The following is a 26,771-nucleotide window of genomic DNA, read 5'->3' as shown; positions in this document are numbered from 1 at the left end:
GAGACCAATAACTAGGGAAAAAAGATGGGACAGCCATGGGTGGAGGCATCACTTCTTGTGATGAGCACTCTTACTTTCTTTTGCTCTACAGTCATATCTGATTGCAGGTTTATGAAGACTTGTGAACAGAGCTGGTGGTAGGGTGAGTGTGTTCACAGTGGGTAACAATTTTACTGTTGTACTATCTTCAGGTTCTGTAGCTGCAAGCAGATGTTTGCGTTCTTGTTTTTTCGTCTCACTGTAAATGCACCAATCTTCATAGGGCTGATTTGGTTCCAAGACATCTGCTGTGTTTGGCTGCCTGTCCAAACAGTGTGACTGCATCCAGGTGACAACAAGTATGCGGCCAAGCAGTTAGGTAAACCTACCTTCCTCCCTTTTCTCTCTTTTCCCTCCACCCCAACCCAGGGTAGAAACAATTTTCTTTACTGTATGGCAGCTAAGAACTTGTCCTATTGGAAAAGCAGGATGTAAAATTGCAGACATGATGTAGATGGTTTTAGGAGCTAACTAGAATTTCTGTCTTGGGAATATAATACAGATGTATTCTGCCCTTTCTTGAAGGAGCTCTTTGCAGCACACACAGCTTTCCAGCTCACAGGAGTATGTGCAGATTTGCCCGAGAGAGGTCACCAATTGAGCAGGCCAAATGGGATTTTTGTCTTTGTGGCTTTATATACTGCACCACGAGTTCTTTGTTAGTACTTGGAATGCGGCTGAATTTGAGGAAAATGCTATATTTGTGAAGCTTTTTGCTATATCCATATTCCAAGTCTGCTTCTTTATCTGAAATGAAGTAATTGTATCCCCATGTCTTCTCCATTTTTCATTTTTGTTGCATAACTAGTAAAATTCAGGGATTTGGAATAAAAATCTGGGTTTTAGGGGGGTAAGTACAAATACTAAAACGTAGGACTGATAGTGGATTAAATTAGCTTTTGACTCATCCTACAAGTTTCAGTTTATATAAACATGTAATGTAATGCAAATGAATAAAAGTAATAGTTCTGAAGGAAAAAAGGAATGCTTAATTCCTATTATGGCATCTGTATACATAGTCTTATACGCACTGTTTTCTGTGTGTGAGAAACAGAAAGACTTTCTGTAAGTTGCCACCAGCTGTCTACATCTCTTGTAAATATTTTTGTATATATCCTTGTCTAATCAAAGATTGTAATACTTTTAAAAAAGTGGATATCAAACTGACTAAATGTTCCAGCTCTGATATAGATTTTAGCAGTAGCAAAGTTTGCTGTGATCAAAATCGTACTCTTATACACTTGTTTTCAGGATGCTTAGTTTTTTTGTATTCCCTTCTCCTTGGAAAAAGAGAGAACATTTGGCTTCTCTGTTGCCTGGCAAAAACATCAGAATGCATAACAGAGAAGAGAACTTTCCTTAATAGGAAGGGATGGATGAGGGAAGAAAATTAGAAGTATCTCTGAGACCTTGATCTAAGGACACATCCAAACATTATGATTCTATGATTTACTTGAGTGAAACTGAAGTACTTAAAAATAAAAGTCTTGGTCGCTTTAAAATTGATCTCTCATTTAAAAGATTACTTTAATTCTATTTTTGTTCTCTCCCTTTTGAATTTAGTTGCTGTTGCTTTTGGGCTTATTTTTGTGTTCCTGAAAATTGGTAATTGGTGGTAATTATACCTGTTAGTCATGGTTTATCCCACAAGAGTTCTCTTAAGCATTTCACATTTCATGAAACAAGGATCAAACAATAGGTGACGCTGTCTCACTTCTTGAGGAAGCACATTATGTGGAATTGCTTGCTCATAGCAGGTGCAGCACAAGCAATAAGAGGAAACTCTTATGAAACTCATGACGGTATTAGTGAGGAACCTTTAAAAACATTTATTGTGGTACCAAAAACATTCTGCAGCAGAACCTATCCTTCTTGAGTAGGGCAGTTCCATGGAGATTGTAGGCTTTAGTTAGGGGTGGAAAAATAACCTAGATATTTCAGAAGCATGTGGGCAAATACTGAAAACATTTTGTAGTTAAAACAGGAAATAAAAAGTGGTAGATTTGCAATTGTAGCTGTTGTAGTTTGGTATTGTATATGGCATGGGTAGGCAAACTAAGGCCCGGGTGCCAAATCTGGCCCAATCGTCTTCTAAATCTGGCCCGCAGATGGTCCGGGAATCAGCGTGTTTTTACATGAGTAGAATGTGTCCTTTAAAATGCATCTCTGGGTTATTTATGGGGCATAGGAATTCATTCATTTTTTTTCTTTTTTCAAAATATAGTCTGGCCCCCCACAAGGTCTGAGGGACAGTGGAGTGGCCCCCTGCTCAAAAAGTTTGCTGACCCCTGGTCTATGAACTAAGGCAGCAGCTCTCCAGGGTGTCAGGCCAAGCTGGAGATTCAACCTTCTGCATGCAAAACATGTGCACTGGCATTGAAGACTCTTGTTTTAGTACTTTGTCCTCAAATCATAAACCTAATTTCAGAAAGTGTATTTTAGTCTAGGCTTTTAGGGGCTCAAAGTAAATAATTATTAAACATAAGGTAACACTTGAAGTACGTTGACAGATCTACCTTTCATTCATGGAGTATTTTGCACTGCCATCTGGTGGCCAAATAAAAATAGATGTAAATTTATTGTTTTTTTCCCTTTTAAAGAAGACAGTCATGATATTAAAGAGTAAGAGGCTTGGAACTATTGAAGTTTGTACAGAGAAACATAAATGGCTCAGAAGTGCCTGCATAGCCCTATGCTGCTCATCATACGAGGCTTTCAGAGTACCAAACAAGCACTATTACTGTCTGACTGGATGATGAAGGGATGAGTGCAGAAAGTTTGTTCTGTTACAATGGGTGGAAATGTTAGCTGGGAAACTTTTCCAAGTGACATGCTTGTATTTAAGAAATGCTTGCCTCCAAATTTCTCCATCCTGCAAAGGCAACTGAGTGCTGCTTTTGTCTACTTTTTATCAAGGCCATAGTGAGAAAGATGGTTTTATCCATCAGCTAAGGAATTTCAGACTGCCTCAAGACTTTTTTCAGTTCTTTCAGGTCCTCAAGTACTGGAATCTCCTGCCGCCTCAAGTGAAGTCTGTGTCATGCAGAATCTTGGATGAGATTGCACTTCTAAAGGATCAGGCCTACAATTGATGGGTGTTCAGCTCTGTCGCTGGACCCAATGTGCATCTATGACATGAAGCATTTTTAACCAGGCAGAGGGCCTTCTCGGTAGTGGCACCTGCCCTGTGGAATGCCCTCCCACCAGATGTCAAGGAGAAAAACAACTACCAAACTTTTAGAAGACATCTGAAGGCAGCCAGCCCTGTTTAGGGAAGCTTTTAATGTTTGATGGACTATTGTATTTTAATATTTTGTTGGAAGCCACCCAAAGTGACTGGGGAAACCCAGCCAGATGGGCGGGGTATAAACAACAAATTATTATTATTACTCCTCAGGAGTTGCAGCCTCTCCTGGATAAAGTGAGAGTTGTGGCCATTTTCTTTTGCAGTTGCCTTAGGCAACAGACTGGGGACAGTTGGGAAGGGTGGCAGCCGAGCACTGGTGGAGGAACAGGGGTGCGGGGGGAGCACACCGCCCTTGGCAGCACGATCCTGATGAGGTGCCATCACAGCTGCCCCCCTGTGCTGGGCGCCACGCCCCTGCAGATGGTGTGCCAGGCCCCCAGGATGCACACCAGCCCCGCCCCCGCCTGCTCTCCGTCCCCGCCCCCCCCCCACCGGAGCTTGAAGTGCCACCACTGCAGCTGAGGAGCCTCAGCAGCTACCCACGCCCTGAGACTTGCCTCCTCCTCCTCCACTTCCTGGTGTGACTGAAGCCCCCAGAGGAGCGCACCATTCACCATCACCTAGGAAGGGTAGAGCTGCCTGTTCTCTCTGTCCTCCTGGTTTTTCTCTCCCCCCTCCTTCACCATGTTGGTGCTTCCCCAGACTGCCTCCAGTTGCCTCAGGTGGGATAGGGGGCGCAATTTTCTATTTTGCCTCAACCGGCAATACGTATTGGCCGGCCCAGATCTCTCATAACCTCCAGACTAGACAAACACTGAAAAATCCAAGAATTCTCCTTTGAACCATGTGCCTTTGAAACTTGGGTCCTGTAAAACTAGAAATCAAAAAAATTTAACTTGAAATTAGTGTATTCTCTGAGCCTTGTAACAGAATTCACTTTCTTACTGTGAAAAATGTAGTGATTACAGTGGTACTTTGAGTTAAGTACTTAATTCGTTCCGGAGGTCCGTTCTTAACCTGAAACTGTTCTTAACCTGAAGCACCACTTTAGCTAATGGGGCCTCCTGCCGCCATGCCACCGGAGCACGATTTTTGTTCTCATCCTGAAGCAAAGTTCTTAACCCGAGGTAATATTTCTGGGTTAGCGGAGTCTGTAACCTGAAGCATATGTAACCCGAGGTACCACTGTATAGTCAAGCCTAGTAAATCCAAATCACTTTGTAAATTTGGGGTGGACGTTTCCAGATCTCAGCTTCCATTTCTTCTCCTAGCCTCCCACCCCGGGAGTTTTTCTCTTTTCCCTGCCTCTCATGCAGGGTCCTTCACCAGTCATCCATCTTCTATCCTCATCAGCCCAGCTTAGAGGACTGGTAGTTCTTTGTTTTTACGCTTTGTTCAGTTACAAATCAAAAGTGGACATTGGTGAGAGTTTGGTTTAATCGTTACACTAAAACTTTCCCACCTAACAGTTTTCCATACAAAAAGCTTGTATGTTTGGTGGTCAGGTGTGCAAAATCGTGCCTTTCTACTCTGGCTCAGAGCGGCTAGGAGCCTAGCTGCCCATCCTGAGCACTCCCTGCACTGCTCGTCTGCTGCTCTGGGTGGCCGAGCGAGGCTCACAGGCTCCTTTGGCAAGAGCACAAGGAATTAGGGGGCACGGTGCTGGCACAGCTCCTTGCCAAGGATGCCAGCAAGCCCATGTGCTCCTCTGCTGGTGATGGTACAGTTTGGAGGGTAAAGTCATACCTTGGGTTACTGATGCTTCAGGTTGCACGTTTTCAGGATACGGACGCGCTGAAACCCAGAAGTGCCAAAATGGGTTACTTCAGGGTTTCGGCAATCGCGCTTTCCGCATGCGCAGAAGCGTCGGATCGCAACCCGCACGCGTGCGGACATGAGTGTCCACTGTATAGCTCAAGGATTTGCACACTTAAAAAAAATAGGAGGCTTTATTTTGAAAACAGAATTAGAATACAAAGTATTGTAGAGACTGCAGACGGGGTTGATAAAAAATTACAGAATGCTAAGAATAGAAAATTCGTAATGCTGTGGGCATGGACAAGCATTAGGTACTCTCCTTGGACAAGGAAAGTGGGAATAAATCTGCAGTAATTTATATTTCATTATATTTTAGGTTCTGATATGGACCATCAAGAGTGTCTTATTTCCCCTTCTTAAGTCTCAACATGCATTTAAATTTTCACCACCACTGTGCTGCTATTCTCTGTTTACTAGGCCACATGACATTGCATTTTCTTCTTAATTTGTGAATGGAAAATTTGCAGTATCCTCGGAGCGCTAAATGGAGTTGCAGTTCTTGTTAAAAATGTATAATCAGCACAATGCTGGCCAATCTGACTACAGATAAGGAGCATTGCTTTATCAGCACAAAGATCCAGATTTTTATCAGGTGAAGCTTGGCTGAGATACTTATATTTCAGTACTGTTTATAAAGCCCTTTATAGCAGATGGCATACTGTAATCTGTAATTACAATCATCAGCATAATACATCTCCCAGCTTTCTGCATCTGAAATTGGGGGATAAGGTTAGAATTACAAAGAGGATTACTCACGTTCTGTCAAAGTGAAATTCAAGTCTTATGACATGGAAAATAAAAAATTGAATATAATTAAACATATTCCATTGGATAACATGGAATATTTTATAAAACACAATAAATGAATCAGCATTGTGAAGTAATGTCCAGAGCTAAAATCCCAAGTTATGACACAGTGGATTTTTTTTTAAGACAACTGATACAAATAGAAAATAATCCTTACAAAACAACATTTTATTTGGTTTTATTATTGTAAATTAAGAGTTCTTTGGAATCTGATGGCTGTTTTCCTGGAGCCAGTATAAGTAATTTGCTTTGATCTCTGAGGTAAACAAATAATCTGTTATAGTCTATTTTGTTGTGAGGTTTTAGCAACTAAACCTGAGAAAACTGGAAACAGTTGGATGACTTTACAAAAACAGAATGTAGCCATATTTTGGAAGCTTTCCCCATCTTTTAAAAAAGTGTTTAAAAACTTTAATATGTTTCTGTCCTTTCCTTACGCTTGTTTTGAAATGTGATGGTTGTGTCTGGAGATAAAAGTTCTGATAGACACTGTTGAATTAAGGCAATTAATATAATCCAGAACTAGAGATTTAGAGGGCTGGGCAACAATCTGGCAGTTGAACACTGACTCAGAAGACTAAGATCCTAAGATTTCCCCACCCCAAATATTTGGTCAGGGAACACTGGACTTGATAAATTTAATCATTGGTTCATTCAACTACATATCACCTTACCTGCCAAAAAATGCCCTCCTACTGTTTAGATAGGGCAGACAGGTCAGCCTTTATGCAGTGAACATGGATTTAACTAAAATGGGAACATTCAGAAATTGGGTAACGTTTCAGTCTCTCAATACTCTGCTGCTGGATTCATTTACCATATTCCAATAAAGACAATAGAGGTAGCATGAAATTGCCGGCATAGAATTTTTTAGTAAATTCCATTCCCCCACGTTAAGCTGGTGATACATCTGTCACTATTGTCCCTCTATAGGTGTTAAATTTGCAGAGCAGGAAACATAGTATTATATTTGATTGCTGATGTGCACGAGGTCAACTCTGTTTGGACTCTGCATAGAAATCTGACAGTACTACAGCTTACCTTGTACATTTCATAGCCTTTTGGCCTTGCTCTTGACAGACTTGTTGTTTTGTTTTGTTTTTTGGTGAAATAATGGACTGTCCTGGGGTTCAGCAGCATAGCAGGTGGCAGGAACAGCTGGGGCGACCTTCCCCCAAAGCCTCTTTTGCAAGAGCTGCAAGAGCTGCAGGATCACCTTATATCTGCATACATGGAAGCAGAATCCCTGCCCTTGGACTTCAATAGTTGCACTGCCTGGTTGTGAACTCAGTAGTGTTAGGTAATCTGGGGCTTGCCATAAGCAGGTTAACTCAAGCAAGGGTAGAGTCCCTTCAAGGGCAGGCTGAAGTAGTGGAATTGTTACTAACTCATATCCATTCTTGGTGTTGGTAACTTCTAGCTTTTGTAGAAGGGTCTCAGAGTGGAAAACAAACGTCCTTCCTCGAAGTTTGAATGGGATGGTGTGTGCTTGGGTATATTATTCTTGGGACCATAAACTTGAGTGGTTTCACAGTTTCATACAATTTGTTTGAATGCTACTAACATTGTATATGAATAAAATATTTTAAAATTATCTAGCGGGAAAATAATGTAAACTTTCTAGTGGAATGTCAACAGCGAAATGAACATTGTTGGCAGAATGAATGCCTCTCCCCGCTCAATATCTGCTCCAGACACTAACAGATTTGCAAAGGGTGTAGTTGACTACAGCAGGAAGACAGGAAGCAGAAGTCTACTTGCATGATGATGGATGTTGGCTTCTGCTTGAAATTTGTTTAATTTTTGTTATGGTCAAATCCAGGTAATCTTCCAAACCAGTCTGATGCCCTCTAGATGTTTAGGGTGAAGCCTTGTTGATCATTGTTCATGCTGGCTGGGAATGATGGGAATTGCAGTTCAAAGTTTCTGAAGGGCACTAGGTTGGGAAGACTGATACAAACTAAAGGCTATAAATTAAAAAAATTCAATCAGAAAAAAGATAACTGTGCAACATATGTGGATCCAAATGTAAGAAAGACATTCAGCCAGTAGCGCTTCTTCTTTGAAGTACCTATTCCTGTATTCTGAATGTGTGAATTTCAGCAGCTATAGAATGAAGGGTGATTAATAGTTTAAGAGATGGAGCCCTGGCTTGAACACATTTTTGTACTGAAGTTCACCTAACTTTGTGCATTTGATGGCAGTTACCTTAAAAATAAAATAAAATGAATAAATGCAATGTTCTTACTTCAGTGCAGGTAGTAATTTAGTTTTATTTTATTTCTCCTTAGCTAAAATTCTTGTCTTCCTCTGTGATGGTGTGTATCACAAAGTTCAGCTCAACTAGCCATCCCAACAATTGTAACTCCAGTTAGATGCTTTCTGACTGAAACGGTGGTAAGTGTGTATATATGAAATAATTTATGCCCAAGTACATTGATTTCTGTTGGTCTACTCTGAACGTAACTTAGTCAGATGCCATCCCCTATGTATCTGAATGTATATGTCTGTAGCATGAATTTAACAAAAAATGTTCAATTACATGGAACAAGGAGCATTTTGCAGATTTGTTGCTTATATATTGTTGCTTAATGCAATAGTTTCAGTTTGATTTTTTTTTATGGTTTCCTCTTAGCAATATTTACCAACGAAGTGTACTTGCAGGAAGGAAATTGCTATAAATTTGCCCTCACTGGCTAATACAAGAATTCATCATTTGTTGACAAACTCGAAGTATGAGCAAACAGTTCATTCCTTCTGCTTTCTGACTTTTCATACACTTTTAAAAGATGATTCAAGTGTGATGCCAGCATGCCTGAATCTAACCTCAGTACAGATAGTCTAAACTTTAAGTAAGGTAAAAAAATACCTCTCTGTGTGTGAGTAGAATAGTAGTCCTGAAGTCATGTATTTCCTTAATCGTCTATGAGTGAACTACCTTGAATAGACCAATTGTGGATATTGGAGAGAATTCATAGTAGCAAATGAGGCGAGCAAGGCTAGTTTTGTAAAGAGGCTTTACATGAAAACATATAAAAAAGCTATTTGTGTAAAAATGGTGCTTAATAAGCTCATTTTCATATACTGGTCAGTCTGCCATAGATCTTGCTGCAGTTCTGCTTATCTCTTAAGGAGTTGGAAATGTTCAGGAAAAATTCTTTAAAGAAATCGCCTTCAGTGTTGCTGTTTTGTTGAAATTATTTGTTATAATGTAGTGTTGTACACTGTTTTGCCAATACCTTTGAAAATCAAGATGGTATAGAAATAAAAGCTGCACACGTGTTTCATTTACTTCCACATAAATGACATCTTTGAATAAAGAACTGTTGCAGAAAACAAATTTCTGCTTCCTTTTTATATAAAGCTTTGTGACTTAAATTCTTCACTAGCATTATTCCGCTTGAGGCAAATAATCTAAGCTTTTTTAAAAAGCTGTTTCTACTCAGTCATGTCACAAGCTGAACTGATCCAGACTATGTGGTGTTGTAAACTGGTAACTGGCAGACTTTTCACAGTGATAACTGCTATCGGTGAGTGCAGATGCATACTCCTCCCTTTACAAGATAAAATGAAAACTTCCAGCTAATTGGATAGAAATAAGCTTGTGTGTGTGTGCACATGGCATGTTTATGAATCATTAAAGCAATAATTTTGTTAAATTTATTAGTTTATTAATTACCAGTTTAAGGGTATATCTAATGACTGAGTTGTTTCAGTCAGTGAAACATATGGCTTTAAAACTTTCCAGTTAGGAGCTGGTTTGCTGGTGTTTGAGCACCACCCAGTTGTGGGATGACATCATTATGCAAAGTAGTACACAGGCTGCTTTTAGCGTCTTTTCAAGGAAGTTTGCACAAGCACCTGGACTTGTACTTCGTGTAGCTAAACTGGAGACTTTAATCAATGTTCTGGGAATGGTAAAACTCGAGCATGGATTTCTTTAAAAAAATGGTGCCTTCCGTCATGTCAGGAGATGTTGTTTTGGATGTTGGAAGTACTATTTGTGAAAGTTCTCCAAAGCTGCTGAAAATGACACGTACCAACCTGCTCTCCTTAGGGCAGACTATAGAAGGTGACACTCATCTTTTGCATCCTAATTACAGTATGTATCTCTGTAAGTTTTTGAAGTTCAAAGCAAGTGTAATTTATAAAAAAAGTGTTTTTATTGGTCAGCTTAGATTTTCCACGTTGGACCATGATATTTAAAAATGCTGCAGATAGTTTTCTGACATTGTAAGGTTTCTGCATTGTTTACTGTAGAAATATCATTTTGTCCAATTCGTGGATAGAATTGAGATCCGTTAAAATGTATATCTGCACATTTTGCTGGACTGTTGTAAATATAGTAAAAAGAAATGTTGCATGACTAATGCAAAAGATGTAATATTGCCATGTTGGATGCAACTCATGATCCTATTGCTTTATTGGGTATTTTTGTGCTTGAATTCCAGCTTCATGTCTTGCCTGATCATAGTAGCCGTGTCCAGCTTGAAATATTCTATTCTATTTTGTCTTTTTTCTCCCTACCCTTTTTCTTGGTATGAAGCCACATTTGAGGATGACAGCTTGTGATGACTTTGACCCTTAAATGTGGAATTAGTTGATGGTTTGGTTACATTGTTCCTCATAGCATGAGATTTCTGTGTGAAATCCAGTGAGTGTTTCTTTTTCTGTATTTGAGCTCATTTGGTATGGTTTGAAAAATGTCAAACAATAAAAAAATATAAATAGTGTCCAACATAAGGACCAGTAAAATCCCAGTTACACATTTTTAAGACCATTCCTTGTTTCCTTTTTATAGTATAGCTAATATGATGAATAATTACTTATTTTAGTCTCAACTGATTCTGGTGATCCAGTTTGTAGTTTTGGTTTTCTTTCCAGATAAATTTATAGCAAGTAATTTTGTTCATCAGTGTAATATTCCACATTTATGGTTTCCATACTTCTAATATTTGGTGCCAAGATTTTCTCCATTCTTTTGCCAAAATAATCCATCCTATTATAAAAATACAGGTGACCAAACCCCTATGCTTTCTCTTCTCTTTTCTGTGAAAATATCTCAAGAATGCATTTCTTGTCTAAATGAATTTTATATACTATTGAAATGGCAAACATTCTTAACAATATGGAAGGGAGGTATCTAGTACTTACTGCAGCACAGGTTTATGCTAGGAACCTCATGATAAATTCCAGTCTTCCACATTAACCATGATCTTTCTAGGCAGTTGAAATAAACATACGGTAACTGACACTTTCCAATACTTAACCTTCTGTTGTTGAGCTCTCATGTAATCTAATACTTGCCTCTGTATCATGAAACCCAAGGACATTATCACTTCCTCCCAAGGTTCCCAGTACTTCCACTTTGTCAATCAGTTCCTCCCTGTTTGTGAGGACCAGGTCCAAGATAGATGACCTCCTTGTTGCTTCTTCCATCTTTGGAGAAATGAAATTGCCAGGGAGGCAATGGAGGAATTTGTTGGACCTTACATTCTTAGCAAAGTTTGAGTTCCAACAGATATTGGGGCAGTTGAGATCTCTCATGGCTACAGTATCTCTCCTTTTTGAGTGGGAGGCCCCATTAGCTAAAGTGGTGCTTCAGGTTAAGAACAGTTTCAGGTTAAGAACGGACCTCTGGAACGAATTAAGTACTTAACCCGAGGTACCACTGTATACCTCTTAATTTCTACATTCCAGACACAAGTCGTATTGTAGGTTTTTTGCCCATTAGCAAGTTTCTGTAGCACCACTTCAGTTTCCTGAGCATCAATGAAGCTATTATCCCAAGTACCAGGTGGTCCCCTGTCATCTGTAATATTGCCTCCCCTTCCCACTCAGGATTTAGTTTAAAGCTCTCCTAATCAGGTTCATGAGACTCTTAGCAAACACATTCTTGCCAACCACTGTGATGTGCGACCTGTCTCTTGCCAGAAGTCCTTCCTCAAGGAAGCAGAGAGCATGGTCCAAGAAAGAAAAGGTAAGATTAGAACTAGAGATTTTTGATTTGTAGCTCAGTCACTACACTTTTGCAGCCTTGTGAAGCCAACATGTTTTGTATTTTAAGTAGAACGGCCTAGACAGAAATTATGCATCACTTTAACTGTGAAAAAGAGGTGTGTATCAGTTCTTGAGTAAATGCTCTATTTGGAGGGAAGTTTATTTTGGTGTGGACAGGTAACTCTAATGCATCATTAATTTTATCATACTATCTTCTCAAATTCAAAAAGCCTAAGCTATGCTTGTGAACATGGTGTTGTCTAGCCATTGTGATTTTTAAAAAATTGTTATTACTAAATGCAGACATATTTGTGCTTTGATTCAATTTACCATCTTCTACTTGCTGAAATTCAAGCAACCAACTGCCTCTAATTCGATTTAAGGAACTGGGTGTGTGTGTAAGTTTTAGAGTCACAGCCAGCACTCCACATAAAAATAATTTAGTGTGAGGTTCACTGGCAGCTTAGTTTTCTTGTTAAACATAGTTAAAACTGAAAGTACTGATAATCAGTTAGATTGAAGTGATGCTACTGTAACACAGTGAGACTGCAGGTGGCAATCTGCAGCAGTTGAAATGAAAGAGGTCTTTTAACATTTATGTTGGATGTACTCTAGCTTGGTTGAGCAATTGAGATAACAGGCATAAAGTACTCTAATCCTACAGTTGAAGATTAATTCTCTATTTGGTCTGTTTAAATGCCGCCAACTGGCTATGTCATTAGAAATTTCTCCAAATCGTTTCCATTACTACTATTGCAGAACTGTGTGAGGTAGGCATTTATGAAATGCAGATTATAGTATCCTACAATCATGCTTTTTACAATAGTAGACAGCAGCTGAATCCTCTTTAAATTATCTGCTTATTTCTATTTTTGTATCCTGATAATGGAATGAAGTGCTCTTCTAGCACACGCAGAGAACTGCTGAATTACCAGTGGGATGTTAATAGAAGATGGGGGTCTGACACAGGTAATGATTAAATGTGAAATATAACCCAACCTAAAAGGCTTGTTAATAGGAGATAGCTGTACGTGTTACGATATTTGTAGTAAAGTTATGTAAACTTGAATAAGTACAGTATTAGACTGCTTGTTCTGTGTACAAATAGCTTACTGATAAGCAATGGGAAGTTGCTGCTGATGGTCTTATGAAAGCTGAATTTAGATTTATAACCTGCACTTACTGACATAGGTATTGGTGAAAACCTGATCTTTTGCAAAAACTTTTAACAATAATAAGAAAATGGAATTTTATTCCTATTTGTTTCATAAAGGGAGATACCTGTGCAACTTCAACCAAGTATTGTTCTGTTGTATAAATGAAAGAAAGAATAATTTGTACCTAAGGATTATATGGAATTGATAATAGTGATGTGGTCTTCTTAAAATAGATAACAGGGTAGTGCTTAATTAGAAAGGAATATTGGACTGAAAACATATGCTAAAAGGATTTGTTTACCTATTAGATTGATGTCATTGGTAACTGTCTTCAAAATTCAGACTACTTGTGCAAAAAAACTTAAGGCCATCTGTAAAAATAATAATGAAGGGAAGATGCCGTGGGAAGAACTAAGCATGATGCGTTACCTATTTTTGTAGATTCATTTTTAGTTACAAACAGTATCTACAAACATTGGGTCTCCGTTCTTGATCTCCTTGTACTCTTTGAAAATATCAGTCAATGTATTAGTTTTGGTCATAAGTTGTTACAACTGTAGCATTATAAACAAAGTACAAAGGGGAAAAATTAACTTCAGGACAGTTAACAGTGTAGTGTCTCACCTCTGGCTGTTGCAAAGGTACATAAACTTATTCCTAATCTTTCCAGCTACCGTTATGGGCAGTGCTGCCCGATAGGCAACAAATTTAGTCAGATTGGCAAGGGTGTGGCTAGCAATCTGAGTCTGTAAGTCCTGATTGCTTTTTGTTGGTGTCTCACAGTAAGTCTCTTGAGGAACACTGCAAACAGTAATGTAAAGTATATTGTGCAATTCCCTCAATTGTACTTTGGCAATGTGCATTTTATTGACAACCCACTCTATCTGCCATCCATGATACCTGAAATGGGATGTATAAGCTTTTGAAAGTATATTTCCTGAGAACAGTCCACCTTCATAAAGTGGCACCACCGCCGTCAATAATGTACTCAGAATTGTTTCTATACCTACTAGGAAATGCTAAAAAAATTATCTTAAATCTTATGTCCACTGTGTCTCAAACTTTGTTGTGCTCAGATCTCTATTAATTATAATCTGATAGTAGCAGCTCCTGTTACCTTGCCATGGACTTTTTCATGGCTTATGCAACTTGCACATATATGGAAATACTTGAGCACTCTGGATTTTACTGAAGGAAAGCCCAGCCTCTGAGCTATGAGGCAAACAAACAGGGTGTTTTAAATGGAGCTGGACAAATTTTAAAGCTAGTATGTGGTGGAGTTGTGGGGCCTGAGCAACGTGCATCAACCAGGCAACGAGTTTAACCATAAAAACTGTATGGGCTAGCAAATAAACTCCAGATAACTACAAGCAATCCCATAGAAGTTGTAGGTTGACTGGAAGAGTTATGCCCTTTTAAAACAAACCATCTAGTGCACATACTGTACAGGTAAATGGAAGTTGTAGCTAAGTCTAAGGCTGATATAGCCAAACTGATATCTATCTGAATTTATGTTTTTGGCAGGCACACTAAAGCAATGTAGAGGTGTAGAAATATTAACTGATTTCTCCAGAGATTCTGTATTTATTTATTGTTATTTCATAATTTATTATTTATCTTTTACATGTGTGTCAAGACAGTTTACAAACACATCACAAAAAGAGCCAGAAACAACCCACACCAATAGGCGAGGCTATAATTCAGCATGTTGTTCTAGTTCCTAGAGTGTCTTATCAATTGGTCACTCTAAGCCAAGAACCAATTAACAGACTGATTTTGCTCCTTTGGAGATAATGCATTTCTCTGCCCCACCCCCACAATTAGTCATATATCCCCTGCTTAAGCAGTAGGACTATTCCCCTGTAACAGATCCATTTCTCACATCCAGTATAATATTGAGAAATAGGTGTTGTAGCAAGGGATGCGGGTGGCGCTGTGGGTAAAACCTCAGTGCCTAGGACTTGCCCATTGTATGGTCGGCGGTTCGAATCCCCGCGGCGGGGTGAGCTCCTGTCGATCGGTCCCAGCAGTTCGAACGCACCCCTAAGTGCAAGTAGATAAATAGGTACTGCTTTATAGCGGGAAGGTAACGGTGTTTCCGTGCGCTGCGCTGGTGCTGGTTCGCCAGAGCAGCTTCGTCACGCTGGCCACGTGACCCGGAAGTGTCTGCGGACAGCGCTGGCTCCTGGCCTCTTAAGCGAGATGAGCACGCAACCCCAGAGTCGGACACGACTGGCCCGTACGGGCAGGGGTACCTTTACCTTTACCTTTTAGGTGTTCTAGCACTAAATATAAAAATGGCCGTCTTAATTTAGGAAAAGACCTTAGTAGGCTTGAGAAGAACGCTGTTGAGTCTGAAATGACGGTATATAGTGGCCATTCAAAGTGTTAATCTTTATGTAAGTGAACACAATGACAACCTGGAACTTGAGAGGAAGGACTCAAGTTCACATGGTTGCATATATTACTGTTTGCAGAGAGCCATAAAGAAATCTTCATTTAGGCTAAACTAAATTACAAAAGCTTGGGTGTTCCTTCTGGAAACTCACAAGCAGGGCAGAGGTAATGGTTATCTTCCTGAAGTATCTGATAATCAGAAGTATATTGCCTCTAAACAGTGAGATTCTGTTCATGGACTGTTCCTGAAAGCTGTAAAAAGATACACTCAAGTCTGAATGCATCTCATTAAATGTGTCTTCTCTCTTAAAGGTGGGGAACTGGTTGTAGCTGGTGGGTCAGATCCTGACGTCCCCTACTTTTGGCGAATGGCCATGGCCACTCACTTGTAGGGCTGGGCGATATCAGCTTTTTAACATCACGATGTATCGCCAGCTAAACATTGCAGTTTGGTGGTATACAGTGATATTGAAAAACATCTGCATTGGCCTCTGCCCGTAAGGTACCCCAGCTCTAACCGTGGAAGCTGAGGTGCTTTCACCCAGGTTCTTGTGGGCTGGGACAATGCAGTTTGTTTACTCAGCTCAGCTGGGGATCGGAAAGGTTCTCCCTCCCCAATTGAGACAGCCCCGGAGCACCCATACTGCCACATGCTTGCAGGAGCCAATACCGGGCTGAAGGCTCTTATTGTTATTGTTATTTTTTTATTTTATACCCCACCCGTCTGGCTGGGTTGCCCCAGCCACTCTGGGCAGCTTCCAACACACACAAAAATAATAATAAAACATTGAACATTAATAGTAACAATCAGATCCTAAATAAAAATCACAACAACTTCAAAATAAACAAGTTATACCAAATAAAGCAATATGCAGTAATGCATTAGAATCCAATAGTAAGCACTCAAACTAAACATCAGCAGGTAATAATTAAACAGTTAACTGCCCGACTGATGCAAGGCTGGCACACTTCCTTAGCTGAGCAGTTTAAAGAACAAGCTGTATCATGCCTTGCCAATACAGCTTGTTTTCCCCTCTGTGCCGTATGAGGGCAGACCGCGATGTCAGCTTCACTCAGGAGTATATCGCTGCTGAAAGTGCTGCTGCTCCTAAGTCCCTCTGCTTGCAGCGCCTGCTGGAGGAAGGAACTCTTGACTCCCTCCAGTAGACGCTGCTAACAGAGGAACTCAGGAGCAGTGGTGGTTTTCACCAGCATTGCGGTCTGCTCTTCATACTGGTCCTGGGTAATACATCGCCCAAGCCTACCCACTTATCAGTCATCTAATATCACCATGCCATCAGTTGAAGCAGTTTCCTTTGGCCATGTGGTTTGAGATCAGACAGTGTGGGCAAAGCCTCTGGGATTTGCAGGTACTGCTGGCCATTGATGCCTGCAAACCTTGCAGGGAGCTGTGTCTTTACCTACTCTGCTCTTGATGTCATATATATGAGATCAGATGTGGCGCAGGTGGATATGGCTTAGGGAAAACTTGCAGGCCAAATTAGGTTCATGGACCGAAGGCTTGCCACCACTGCTTTAAGATGTTGGCGGTCACCTTTTCTGTGACAGCGTGTTCCACAACTTTGGTATTGTATGGAAAGTTGTTGCCTCTTCTTAACCATATAATGGAACCTACTTCTGCTCCATTCTCTGGAGGAAGAAGCAAGGTAGGGATTAATTGATAATTTACTAAACAAATAATTTGTCATCTAGGCATTGCCTACCTCATGTGGTTGTGATTTTTCAAATATCTGTGCTTTGGTTATAAGGATTTTATTTTGAAGCCTATAATTATTTTTGTTCAATGTAATATTGAGTGCCTCATGGCTGTATTTTAAGTTACTTTGGGAAAATATATATATATTGTATTCCAAGTTCTCAAACAAGGAGCCAAATGAAATCTATGATTACATTTTAACCTTCTTTCAGAATTGCTTTTGTCTGTTTTTGTGGGGACAAAGTAACAATAAATGTTGATACTGTATGGAGGTGAACTAAATACAGTATCTGCCTCTTCTGTGACTTCTTTCTCTCCTAAGTGGGCACTGTTTAGGAAATGAGATATGAAATATTGCATTAAGTACTTTTAGAAAGCTCATAGCATGGTTACAGTGCCCCTCCCATTCCATTAGCTGTCATAGTCTCCAATAGATTAAGCAGGAAGTTGTACTCTGCATTTTCAGGGGCATGTTGAGAAGTCTCTGCTTGTGTTCAGACTGTTTGGAATAGAAAGAATGCATTACTATACATTTATGCCGGGGGAAGCAGTCCTGATGTTGGTGTCTAATAGAGTACAATCTAATAGAGCATAATACTTCATTTTCAGTTTGCAAGTAGGCAAAGTTCTTTTCCCCACTATCCTTTTTATTATTAGAGTTCCTGCAATAAATTGTACCTAAAGTTCCAAACTCTCACTGGCCTGTGTTTACTAACAACAAGGTGACTAACTAACAGCTAATATCTGAATAGCTTTCTTCTATTTTTGTTTCTGGTGTGTGGGATTGATTTGTGTCAGCACTGAGAAATATGAGGATCCTGAAGGGCATCCTGTCTTGACAAGCGTGTAAGCTTTTTTTTTTTTCCATACTGGAGAGTTCATCTGCATTCAGCAGCATTTCTACTATAGTTGTGCGTCACTCGGAGACTGCATGGTAATGAAGCGCTGATGCTGTGGGCCAAAACTCTGTTGCCTGCAAGCAAAAAAGGATGACTGTTAGGAAAGCCATACCACCAAAACTGTAGCTGCCGGTGCTGCTGCAGCAGCTCTCTGAGACATGATGTTGAGCCTCCAGGATTCTGTGCTTTTTGAAATTAACATTAAATCCCTGCTGAAGTCATGGAGCAGCAGCTGTAAGTATATTATCTTGACTGAGACAGCTACATCATGGGTGTTCCTCCTTGCATGCTAATTCTTGAATGTTAAGCTGCTGAAAGACAGAGTATTTTGTGTAAGACAAATGGGAGAGATAGATAAGTACAGGCAACTAGAATATCTGCTTCCTAGTTCCCATGCAAAACCCTCCAAAACGTTATCTTTAATTTCTAACTCTGTGTGTGCATGGGAGATGGGGGTGGGTAGGCTTTTTGCTTTCATTTGGAATGGTTCTTTGCAAAAATAGAGGTGACAGTTTCTAGATCTTAGGCTCTGCAGCAGAACTGCTCAGTACTATTCCATAGTTCCCTTCAGCACAAAATGCTTTTGAAGCAAAATCAGAGGCCTGCAGACCATAAATAAGTTCCACATTAACATACTTACAAGTGAACTGTTTAGTCAATGTAATTTATCCATAATAAGCAAAGAAAATTTCATTGTTAAACATTCTATAGATGAATCCCAGCTTTTTGCTGTGCATTTAGACAAACTAATTCAAGTGAGCAAAAGTAGGTTTCTAGCTAAAAAGCCTGAAACTCTAATCCTTAACTTGGTGATTCCCAAATTATAGGATGGGCCCCTACCTGGGTGTATGGTCACTCAAAGGTTCCTGGGATGTCTGTCATCCTGAAGCAGATGGAGCTTACCATTCCCTTTAGCAGGAATTGAATGCCCCCTGACAGCATAAATGCTGTCACGAAACAAATTGTCCAAACATAATTTTGGAGAGGAAGAGGGATCAAGAAAAAACTGCTGCTTTGCTGTTTTTGCTGCAGATTTTTTTGTAAATGGTTTTAGGAGTCTGTCAGAGAAATCCTCTTCTGGTGACAAAGTTGGAAATTAGTCCCTCATTCACATATCCTCTTGTACAACAACATACTATTTGTACATGACTGCATGCAAGGATCTCTCATGTTTGAAAGAGGTGGTTGGCCCTTTTAAGTATAAGTAGGTGAGAGTAGAAATCAGCAACGTGGGAAGTCAGGACAGAGTTCAGAAAGTTTTAGAATCTCTGACTCAGTTTATCTCTTTTGGATGATAGTTTAGTTCACAGAACATGGGTCTGACACTTCTATATTGTTATCTGTGATGTATATATTGGCAATTTTCAAATAACCATTGCATGGCAACATGAAATAACCTTAGAAAGAAGAGCTTTTTCAAAACTTGGAGGTAAGCTTTCCTTTTCTAGAATCAATTATAATTTGTTTCAAATAATTTTCCTTTTATTTATTTTATATAATTTTCCTTTTATTTAACTTACTCCAGCAGTACATTGTGTAGAATGATATTCAGTTTGAATATATTCAAATACCAATTTTGGTATTGCTCATTGAGCCTTGTAGGTTATATAACATTAAACATTCAACAGGTCGCTTAGTAGATTATTTTTAACCATTCACATGTGCCAGGCTATGTTAGAATTGCAGATCATGGATACAGAGCAAGTTGAAAACAGTAAAAAAGTGATTCATGGTTATAGTAGAAGCTAGTAACATTTTAAATATCTGCTTTCAGTTTGTATATGAACAAAGCTCAAATGTATTCCTTTTAACAACCCAAAGGAGATTTGAAACAATTGAAAGATGTTCCTGATTTATATATATTCTGTCTTGAGGTGTGTTAAACATATATTTGAAACTTTTGCTATTTTCTTTAAGGTATGCTTTGGGTTGCGAATTGATAAATATGCTGAGGCTGCTTGCAGTTCTTTAAATAGTCCATATTATATATGCCCCCTCATAAGTATATACCAAAGGCAAGTTATTTACTGATTGTACAGCTGCCTATAAATTTAGGTCTCTTGTGATCACTTATGGGTTATCCTGGATGGATCTTTTTTTCTGGTCAAATAGAACTGTTCTTAAGCTATAAAACAGTATTCTGTATCACTGGGATTTCAGGTCTTAATAGTTTCTTTCTTCTATGAGCAGTGGAGAAAGAAATATTACATAGTAGTGGTTCTTGCTGTGAGATAGGTCACCTTAGGGAGATGTGGATAATTTCTGGAATGGATGCAATTTATTTCCTACAGCTTCCTCTCAGTATGCCTTGATGAGGTTTGGAACAAAGTGCTAACCTTTGCAATCTACTATAATATTAGAAGATTCTGTGCATTATCCTTCCTGTTGGTTATCAGAGTTAAGGAAGACTATTCCACTTTTTCTGGTTTTGCTTTATTCTACTCTCCTTGACATCTCTCCTTCCAGTGACCTTGAAATATATTATGGGTCTATATGGTTCCATTTGGTCAGTCTTTTTTTCTTTGGTTTATCTGAGATTCAAAATATCAACAGTTTGGTTTCATTAAGTTCAGGAAGGTTTCTTCAAGACTGGGATTGGCTCATCCTGAATACTTTGCATTATTATGCTTATTTAGGCTATGATTTTCTAAACCAGGTTATTCATTTGCTCTATTCTGTACATTACACTATAATTGCAAAGTACTTATTTTACTTATTTGAAAACTATATGTAATGGAATCCTGTTGGTGGTAATGTAGCTCCCTGAAATTCCTAATGGTTGCTCAGTAGTGAGTGCTTTTTAAAATACAAATGTTCCTTTTAAATGGGGTACAGTGTGGCATTTTCTATTGTATAATTTACACAGAATGACAATGCGATATAATTAGTGCTATAGCTACATTTTGAGAGACTGTCTTCAGCTACTTCAGTCAATGAGATTTCTTGTTACAAAAGGAAATCCCAATGTACTTTTGGTTTTTTATGATATCCCTTCTATGAGTATGTATGCTTGAATGTATACACTCAAAACACTGCTTCATCTCACTGTTGTTGTTTTTAAAGGCTTGCTTAGCTGGCAGAATGGTGTTGCAATGCTGGCTAGGGTTTGATTGTAGCTGCACTTTTTTTCTTTCACTAACAACAATGAAGTGACATTCATACGGCCTAGATTCAGGATGCTGTGTCTCTGCCAACAGTTTGAAGCATTCTTTTTACATTGAGTCAGGAACATTCTGTTAAACCAGCTGTGTAGTGAGAATATTTAGCAGATAAGCTATCCCCTTATTTCATTCATAACCTTAGCAAAGGATGGTATTTTACTAGTTTGTTTTCACTAGTGTACTCGCAAATGTCACATTTAACTTTTACAAATGGGCAACTTTGATAGATTCTACTTAGCCTTTTGCTATGTATATTTCAATCTTTAATGTAGTTTATTATTTTTCTCTCCCTCCCCCTTATATTCAGTAGCACTTCTAAAACATGAAGTCCTTAAAAACTATTCAACTATTCACATCAAATCTGTGAAGTAACCTAGACTGAGGGAGTGTGACCTCTCCAAGGGTATTTACTCAGTTTTATAACTGAGCAAGTACAGTAGTTTAAATGTGCTTAATAATAATAATAATAATAATAATAATAATAATAATAATAATTTTATTATTTATACCCCACCCATCTGACTGAGTTTCCCCAGCCACTCTGGACGGCTTCCAGTTCATATAAAAACATCAGACATTAAAAACTACCCGATACAGGGCTGCCATCAAATGTTTTCTAAAAGTTATGTAGTTCATCTCCTTGACATCTGATGTGAGGGCATTCCACAGGGAGGGTGCCACTGCCAACAAGGCCCTCTGCCTGGTTCCCTGTAACTTCACTTCTCGTAGTGAAGGAACTGCCAGAAGACCCTCAAAGGAGGACCTCAGTGTTCGGGCAGAATGATGGGGGTGAAGATGCTCCTTCAGGTATACTGTGCCGAGGACATTTAGGGCTTTAAAGGTCGGCACCAACACTAGTTAGCAGGGATGTGTGGATAAGCATGACGGAAAGTATGAAGTATGATATTTCATACCAGTACTTTCTGCCATCTTCATTGGCTCCCAGGCTTTCCAGGCCAAATTCAAAGTGCTGCTTTTGACCTTTAAAACCCTTCACAGCTTAGGACCAGGTATCTGAAGGATTACCCGTTCTAGTTCAAAAGCCAGTGTGTGTGGGGGGGGGGGACATCATTGTCGAGTTGCAGCTCGGCATCCAGAGAAAAATCAGTCTCACACCACGATAGGTTCCGAATTATGGCTGCTCCTAGGGAAACATGGCAGCTCCTAGGGCTAATGCAGCACAGCTTTTATTGTGTGAAAATCAGAAAGATACAAGCCAAGTAAGGATACAAAAAATACAAGTCAAGCAATTTGTTCTAGCCAGCAGATAAAGACCTTGGTACTAAACCATGCGAGCGATCAGACCATACTACGTTAGCCAATCATATGGGACAGCACGAGCTGTTCACGCGCTATTCATGCTCCAAGGATGCTTCTAGCTATGAGATCACCCTGTAACAATAAGAACTTTGCTCATGCTCTCATGTACAAGCAATCATTTTCCCACATGTCCTCTTTTCTTGTTTATATTGTTAGAGGAAAAAAGAGGGACCATTAGTCCAAATCGTACACTTCATTGCCAAAGCGTCTACACTTTGCAACATAAATTCCTCTTGTAACCCCTGTGGTGGGCCGTGGTCGGTACCACCATGCAGTGCATTGGGAAATCAAAGAGGGTATGCATTGAATGCAACAACACACCATAATAAAACCAGCAATACATGCAATTACAATCAATAATACTTTTCTTAACCATACTCCATTGGGTAACCAAGAAGACAACCACTCCCATGGATCAAAACCTTCAGGTGGATTCAAAGGATTATGGGCTATCATTTGTTCCATATGATCAATAGTAGCAGAGATATTGGTTGATTGATCAGTTATATACATGCAGCAATGAGAATAAATTAAGGCACAAATTCCACCTTTAGAAGCAAGGATCACATCTAAAGCATAATGATGTTGAAGAACTACATTTCTTATTTCTGATATTTCTTTGTTAATCATTTTTAAAGCCAAAATGGTGGAATTAAACAAATTTTCTGTCCAGTTTGCCAATTTATGCAAATCACGGTAATTCATGGCTGCACCTAAAGAAGGCAGAAGGGACCTAGAGATAGCTGTCCCTGTATATTGAGAAATAGGTGATTGTACTTCCCTTCTGTTACGCAAACGGACCGCTGGGAGCTTATCTATTTTGTATATCAGGGGCATCACTATTCCTAGAGTATAGGTTCCAGAAAAGGCAAAGGGGATTACTGCAAGCAACAAAACACAGGTGATAAACTTATACGATTGTCCTTCATATTATTGCTAATCTTAAATGAAGCATTTACTGGAATACTAGAATACCATCACCAAAAAAAAACTCAAAGCTTTTTAAAATCATTTTTCTCAGCAGCTAGAAGGCACTAGCCAAGCATATTCCGCTTGCTGTAAATAAAAAGATTGCAACAAGGTCGAGAACAGAGCCCATTGTAGTCGCGGGCCGTGCTAAAGAACCATATTGCAACTTTCTTTCTGTCCGGGAACCATGCCAAAGCACAAAAATGAAACAACTGGAATACACTGAAATTCCCTCACCCCTCCCTTGCCAAGAGTCCACAATAGTTCCAAGACAGCCCTCTGTACATGCTCAGAGGAACACATCATAAGGCAGGACTCCTGAGGGAGGAGAAAAAAAAAAATCTGGGGGGTAAAATCCAAGCGATGCCAATAAGGATGAGAATGGTAAATTAGTCCAATGGCCACTTCCGAGCAACCTGTGTGATATTTCATGGCTCGATTATTGGCATGTAAAAACCACAATCCAGAAGAAGTCACACAACCATTTCTGCAGATACAGGAGCCCATTTGCTGTAAATAAGTCTGATGTATTGCTCCTTGTACTGCTGAGTCAAAAGTCCAAGCCCAATGAAGCGTGATGACACAGATGGGATGGTCGCTATTGGGAGGCAGCAAAACTGTAATGATGTTTGGTGGTCGAAGTGGCTTCCCAGGGAAAAGGGGGGCCAATGCAGTAGGGATGAAGATGGCCTTTCAGCGTGCCAGGAAACACTGGAACAGCTGTGGAAGAGCCTCTTCCATTGCAGAGGTGATTGTGATCTTGTCTGCTGGATCCTTATGTCCTTTAAGGGCAGAAAATAGTGGAGACAAAGTGGAAGTGGGCAGGTCCAAATAACTCTTTATCCAATTCAGCTGTCCAAGAATTTGTTGTAAATCCACCAGTTTAAGATCAGGAAACTGTAGTTGAGGCGTGACTGGAATGGCTGCAGATGCTGTCAGCTCATGTCCCAGGTACGCAATAGGTAAGGTCCGCTGGATTTTCTCCTTAGCCACTGTCAATCCAACAGGTTGTAGCCTTTGCAGGATTTTGGGACACGGCGGAGGACAAGGCCGTGGCTAGCAGGCCGTGGCTAGCAGTGCCCACTGACTGGCAGGCTTTAAGCATATCAGCAATGGCTACATTTGATGTTGCCATTAGAAGGCGCAGCGCTTGCTTATAGTCCTCATGTGCATGATCAAATGCAAGCTGGCAAACAATCGCTTCTTGTGCTGCCAGGTCCTGAACTTGCCGCTTGAAGGTATTATACAAGCGATCAACAAATTGTCCATAGGGCTTTGCAGGGTCCTGTCTGATGCTTCCCAATTGGCCATCGTGCTCATTCTTGTCATCAGGGACAGAGGCCAGAGTCTCTTGGGCTGAGGCTGTAGTGGCTGCCCAATACATAGGATCAAGGGCCAACTGTTGGGCAATAGGAAGAAAATTGCTTCCTCCCGTCAGCCCATCGAGGACATCAGCTTGGGTTAACATGACGGGGGCTGGGGGTGGGGCGGCACCAGCAGCCAAAGCAGCCAAAGCAGCCTGATGATTAGCCAATGCAACATTATTAAGATTATTCCGAATCCCATCAACACGACGTTGGCAGGCCCAGTGCCAAGCTTGTATAAACAAAATCATTTGATGAGGCTGCATTACAGTGCGGGCCAACAGCTTAACATCCTCTGGTATCAAATTTTGTTGAAAAATAGTGCCAAACAAGCCCAGGGTGTAAGGAGATTGTAAACCATTGTCCTTGACAGAGGAATGTAGTTCCTTTATGAATCTCAAATCAAACTGTTCGTGCCGGGCTGGGCCTCCCCCTGGCGCGGCAGTAGCAATCACAGGGAAGAGATTAGGAGTTGTACAGTCAAAACCCAACAATGGGGCAGCGGCACGGAGAGATTCTTGGAGAGGCGTAGTAGGAGCGGTGCCAAATGCCTTGGGCGGAGGAGGTGGAAGAGCAGGGGGTGCTGCAGAATTTGAAGAATGCAGGGGAGTGACAGGAGGAGGCGGCGGTTTAGGAGGTAGGTTTGAGGCAGGCAAAGCGGGAACCGGGGGGGCGTTTGAAGAAGCTGTTGCAGCAGCCAGAAGAATGTTTGAAGGAGTTAAGCACGACATAGCTTTGTAGACGTTACTCCAGGCATGCAAAACCTTTACATCAATCTGCGGATGATTTTGAAAGAAGTGTCCAATTTTTTTCCAATCGTCTAACTCCCAGTTTCCGTCCTGGGGGAACCACGGACAGTGAGTGTCCAGGGCTTTTATAAGGGACTTAAGGTCAGCTTTCCGAACAGCAAGGTTGTTACTGGCCAAAAGGAATTTAAGGTCTTTTAAAAAATTTTTCTGTGGTGCAGAGAGAGATTTTCCCATGATTGCAAGAGTTGCAAAAAGAGCAGGGAGCACTTACCGAGGGATCCGTAGGAGGATGAGAGAGAGGCGCCTTTTTGCCCTGTCCGGGCGGAGATAAGTGCTGATAAGTCCGTAACGTAGTCCAGAATCACATTCACACGGGAGCTCTCACCGGGGATCCACTACGTGGATGAACGACGCGTCTGCAGCCCTTGCGGGGCGAGGTGAGAGCTGAACGTTGTACACACGGGAGCACTCACCAGGGATCCACTACGTGGATGAACGACGTGTTGGTGAGTGCTGAATAATGAAAAACAGGCAGTCACACGGGAGCACTCACCAGGGATCCACTACGTGGATGAACGACGTGTAGGTGAGTGCTGAATAATGAAAAACAAACAGTCACACGGGAGCACTCACCAGGGATCCACTACGTGGATGAACGACGTGTAGGTGAGTGCTGAATAATAAAAAACAACGTGAAGTCCGAAGGCCTCACACGGGGCACCAATTGTCGAGTTGCAGCTCGGCATCCAGAGAAAAATCAGTCTCACACCACGATAGGTTCCGAATTATGGCTGCTCCTAGGGAAACATGGCAGCTCCTAGGGCTAATGCAGCACAGCTTTTATTGTGTGAAAATCAGAAAGATACAAGCCAAGTAAGGATACAAAAAATACAAGTCAAGCAATTTGTTCTAGCCAGCAGATAAAGACCTTGGTACTAAACCATGCGAGCGATCAGACCATACTACGTTAGCCAATCATATGGGACAGCACGAGCTGTTCACGCGCTATTCATGCTCCAAGGATGCTTCTAGCTATGAGATCACCCTGTAACAATAAGAACTTTGCTCATGCTCTCATGTACAAGCAATCATTTTCCCACACATCATATGGTAAAAGAATTGTGGAATTATTTATATAATTCCAGAGAAAGAAGTTTTTTATCAAGTGGTACCAATTTCAGCCATGT

General features: G+C 40.4%; 1 protein-coding gene across 12 annotated transcripts in view; it reads left to right on the top strand.

Annotated features, from left to right (window-relative positions):
• Positions 1 to 26,771, top strand: part of FRYL (FRY like transcription coactivator) — a 141,050-nt gene that overhangs the window by 15,840 nt on the left and 98,439 nt on the right. For 3 of the 12 annotated variants that reach the window (XM_083459504.1, XM_083459505.1, XM_083459501.1), the window contains exon 1: positions 9,715 to 9,953. The exons of 2 other annotated variants lie outside the window; for them this stretch is intronic. In XM_083459504.1, the coding sequence (XP_083315630.1) occupies positions 9,782 to 9,953 (172 nt within the window). In that variant the 5' untranslated portion in view covers positions 9,715 to 9,781. Of the gene's footprint in view, positions 1 to 8,142; positions 8,249 to 9,676; positions 9,954 to 26,771 lie in introns of those variants that run through there. 7 more of the 12 variants (XM_083459502.1, XM_083459510.1, XM_083459509.1 and 4 more) reach the window with 6 other exon arrangements.

This window comes from Podarcis liolepis (assembly GCF_965112155.1).
Source record: "Podarcis liolepis genome assembly, chromosome: 9".
NCBI lineage: Eukaryota > Metazoa > Chordata > Lepidosauria > Squamata > Lacertidae > Podarcis > Podarcis liolepis.
This window is presented reverse-complemented; position numbering and strand designations above follow the sequence as displayed.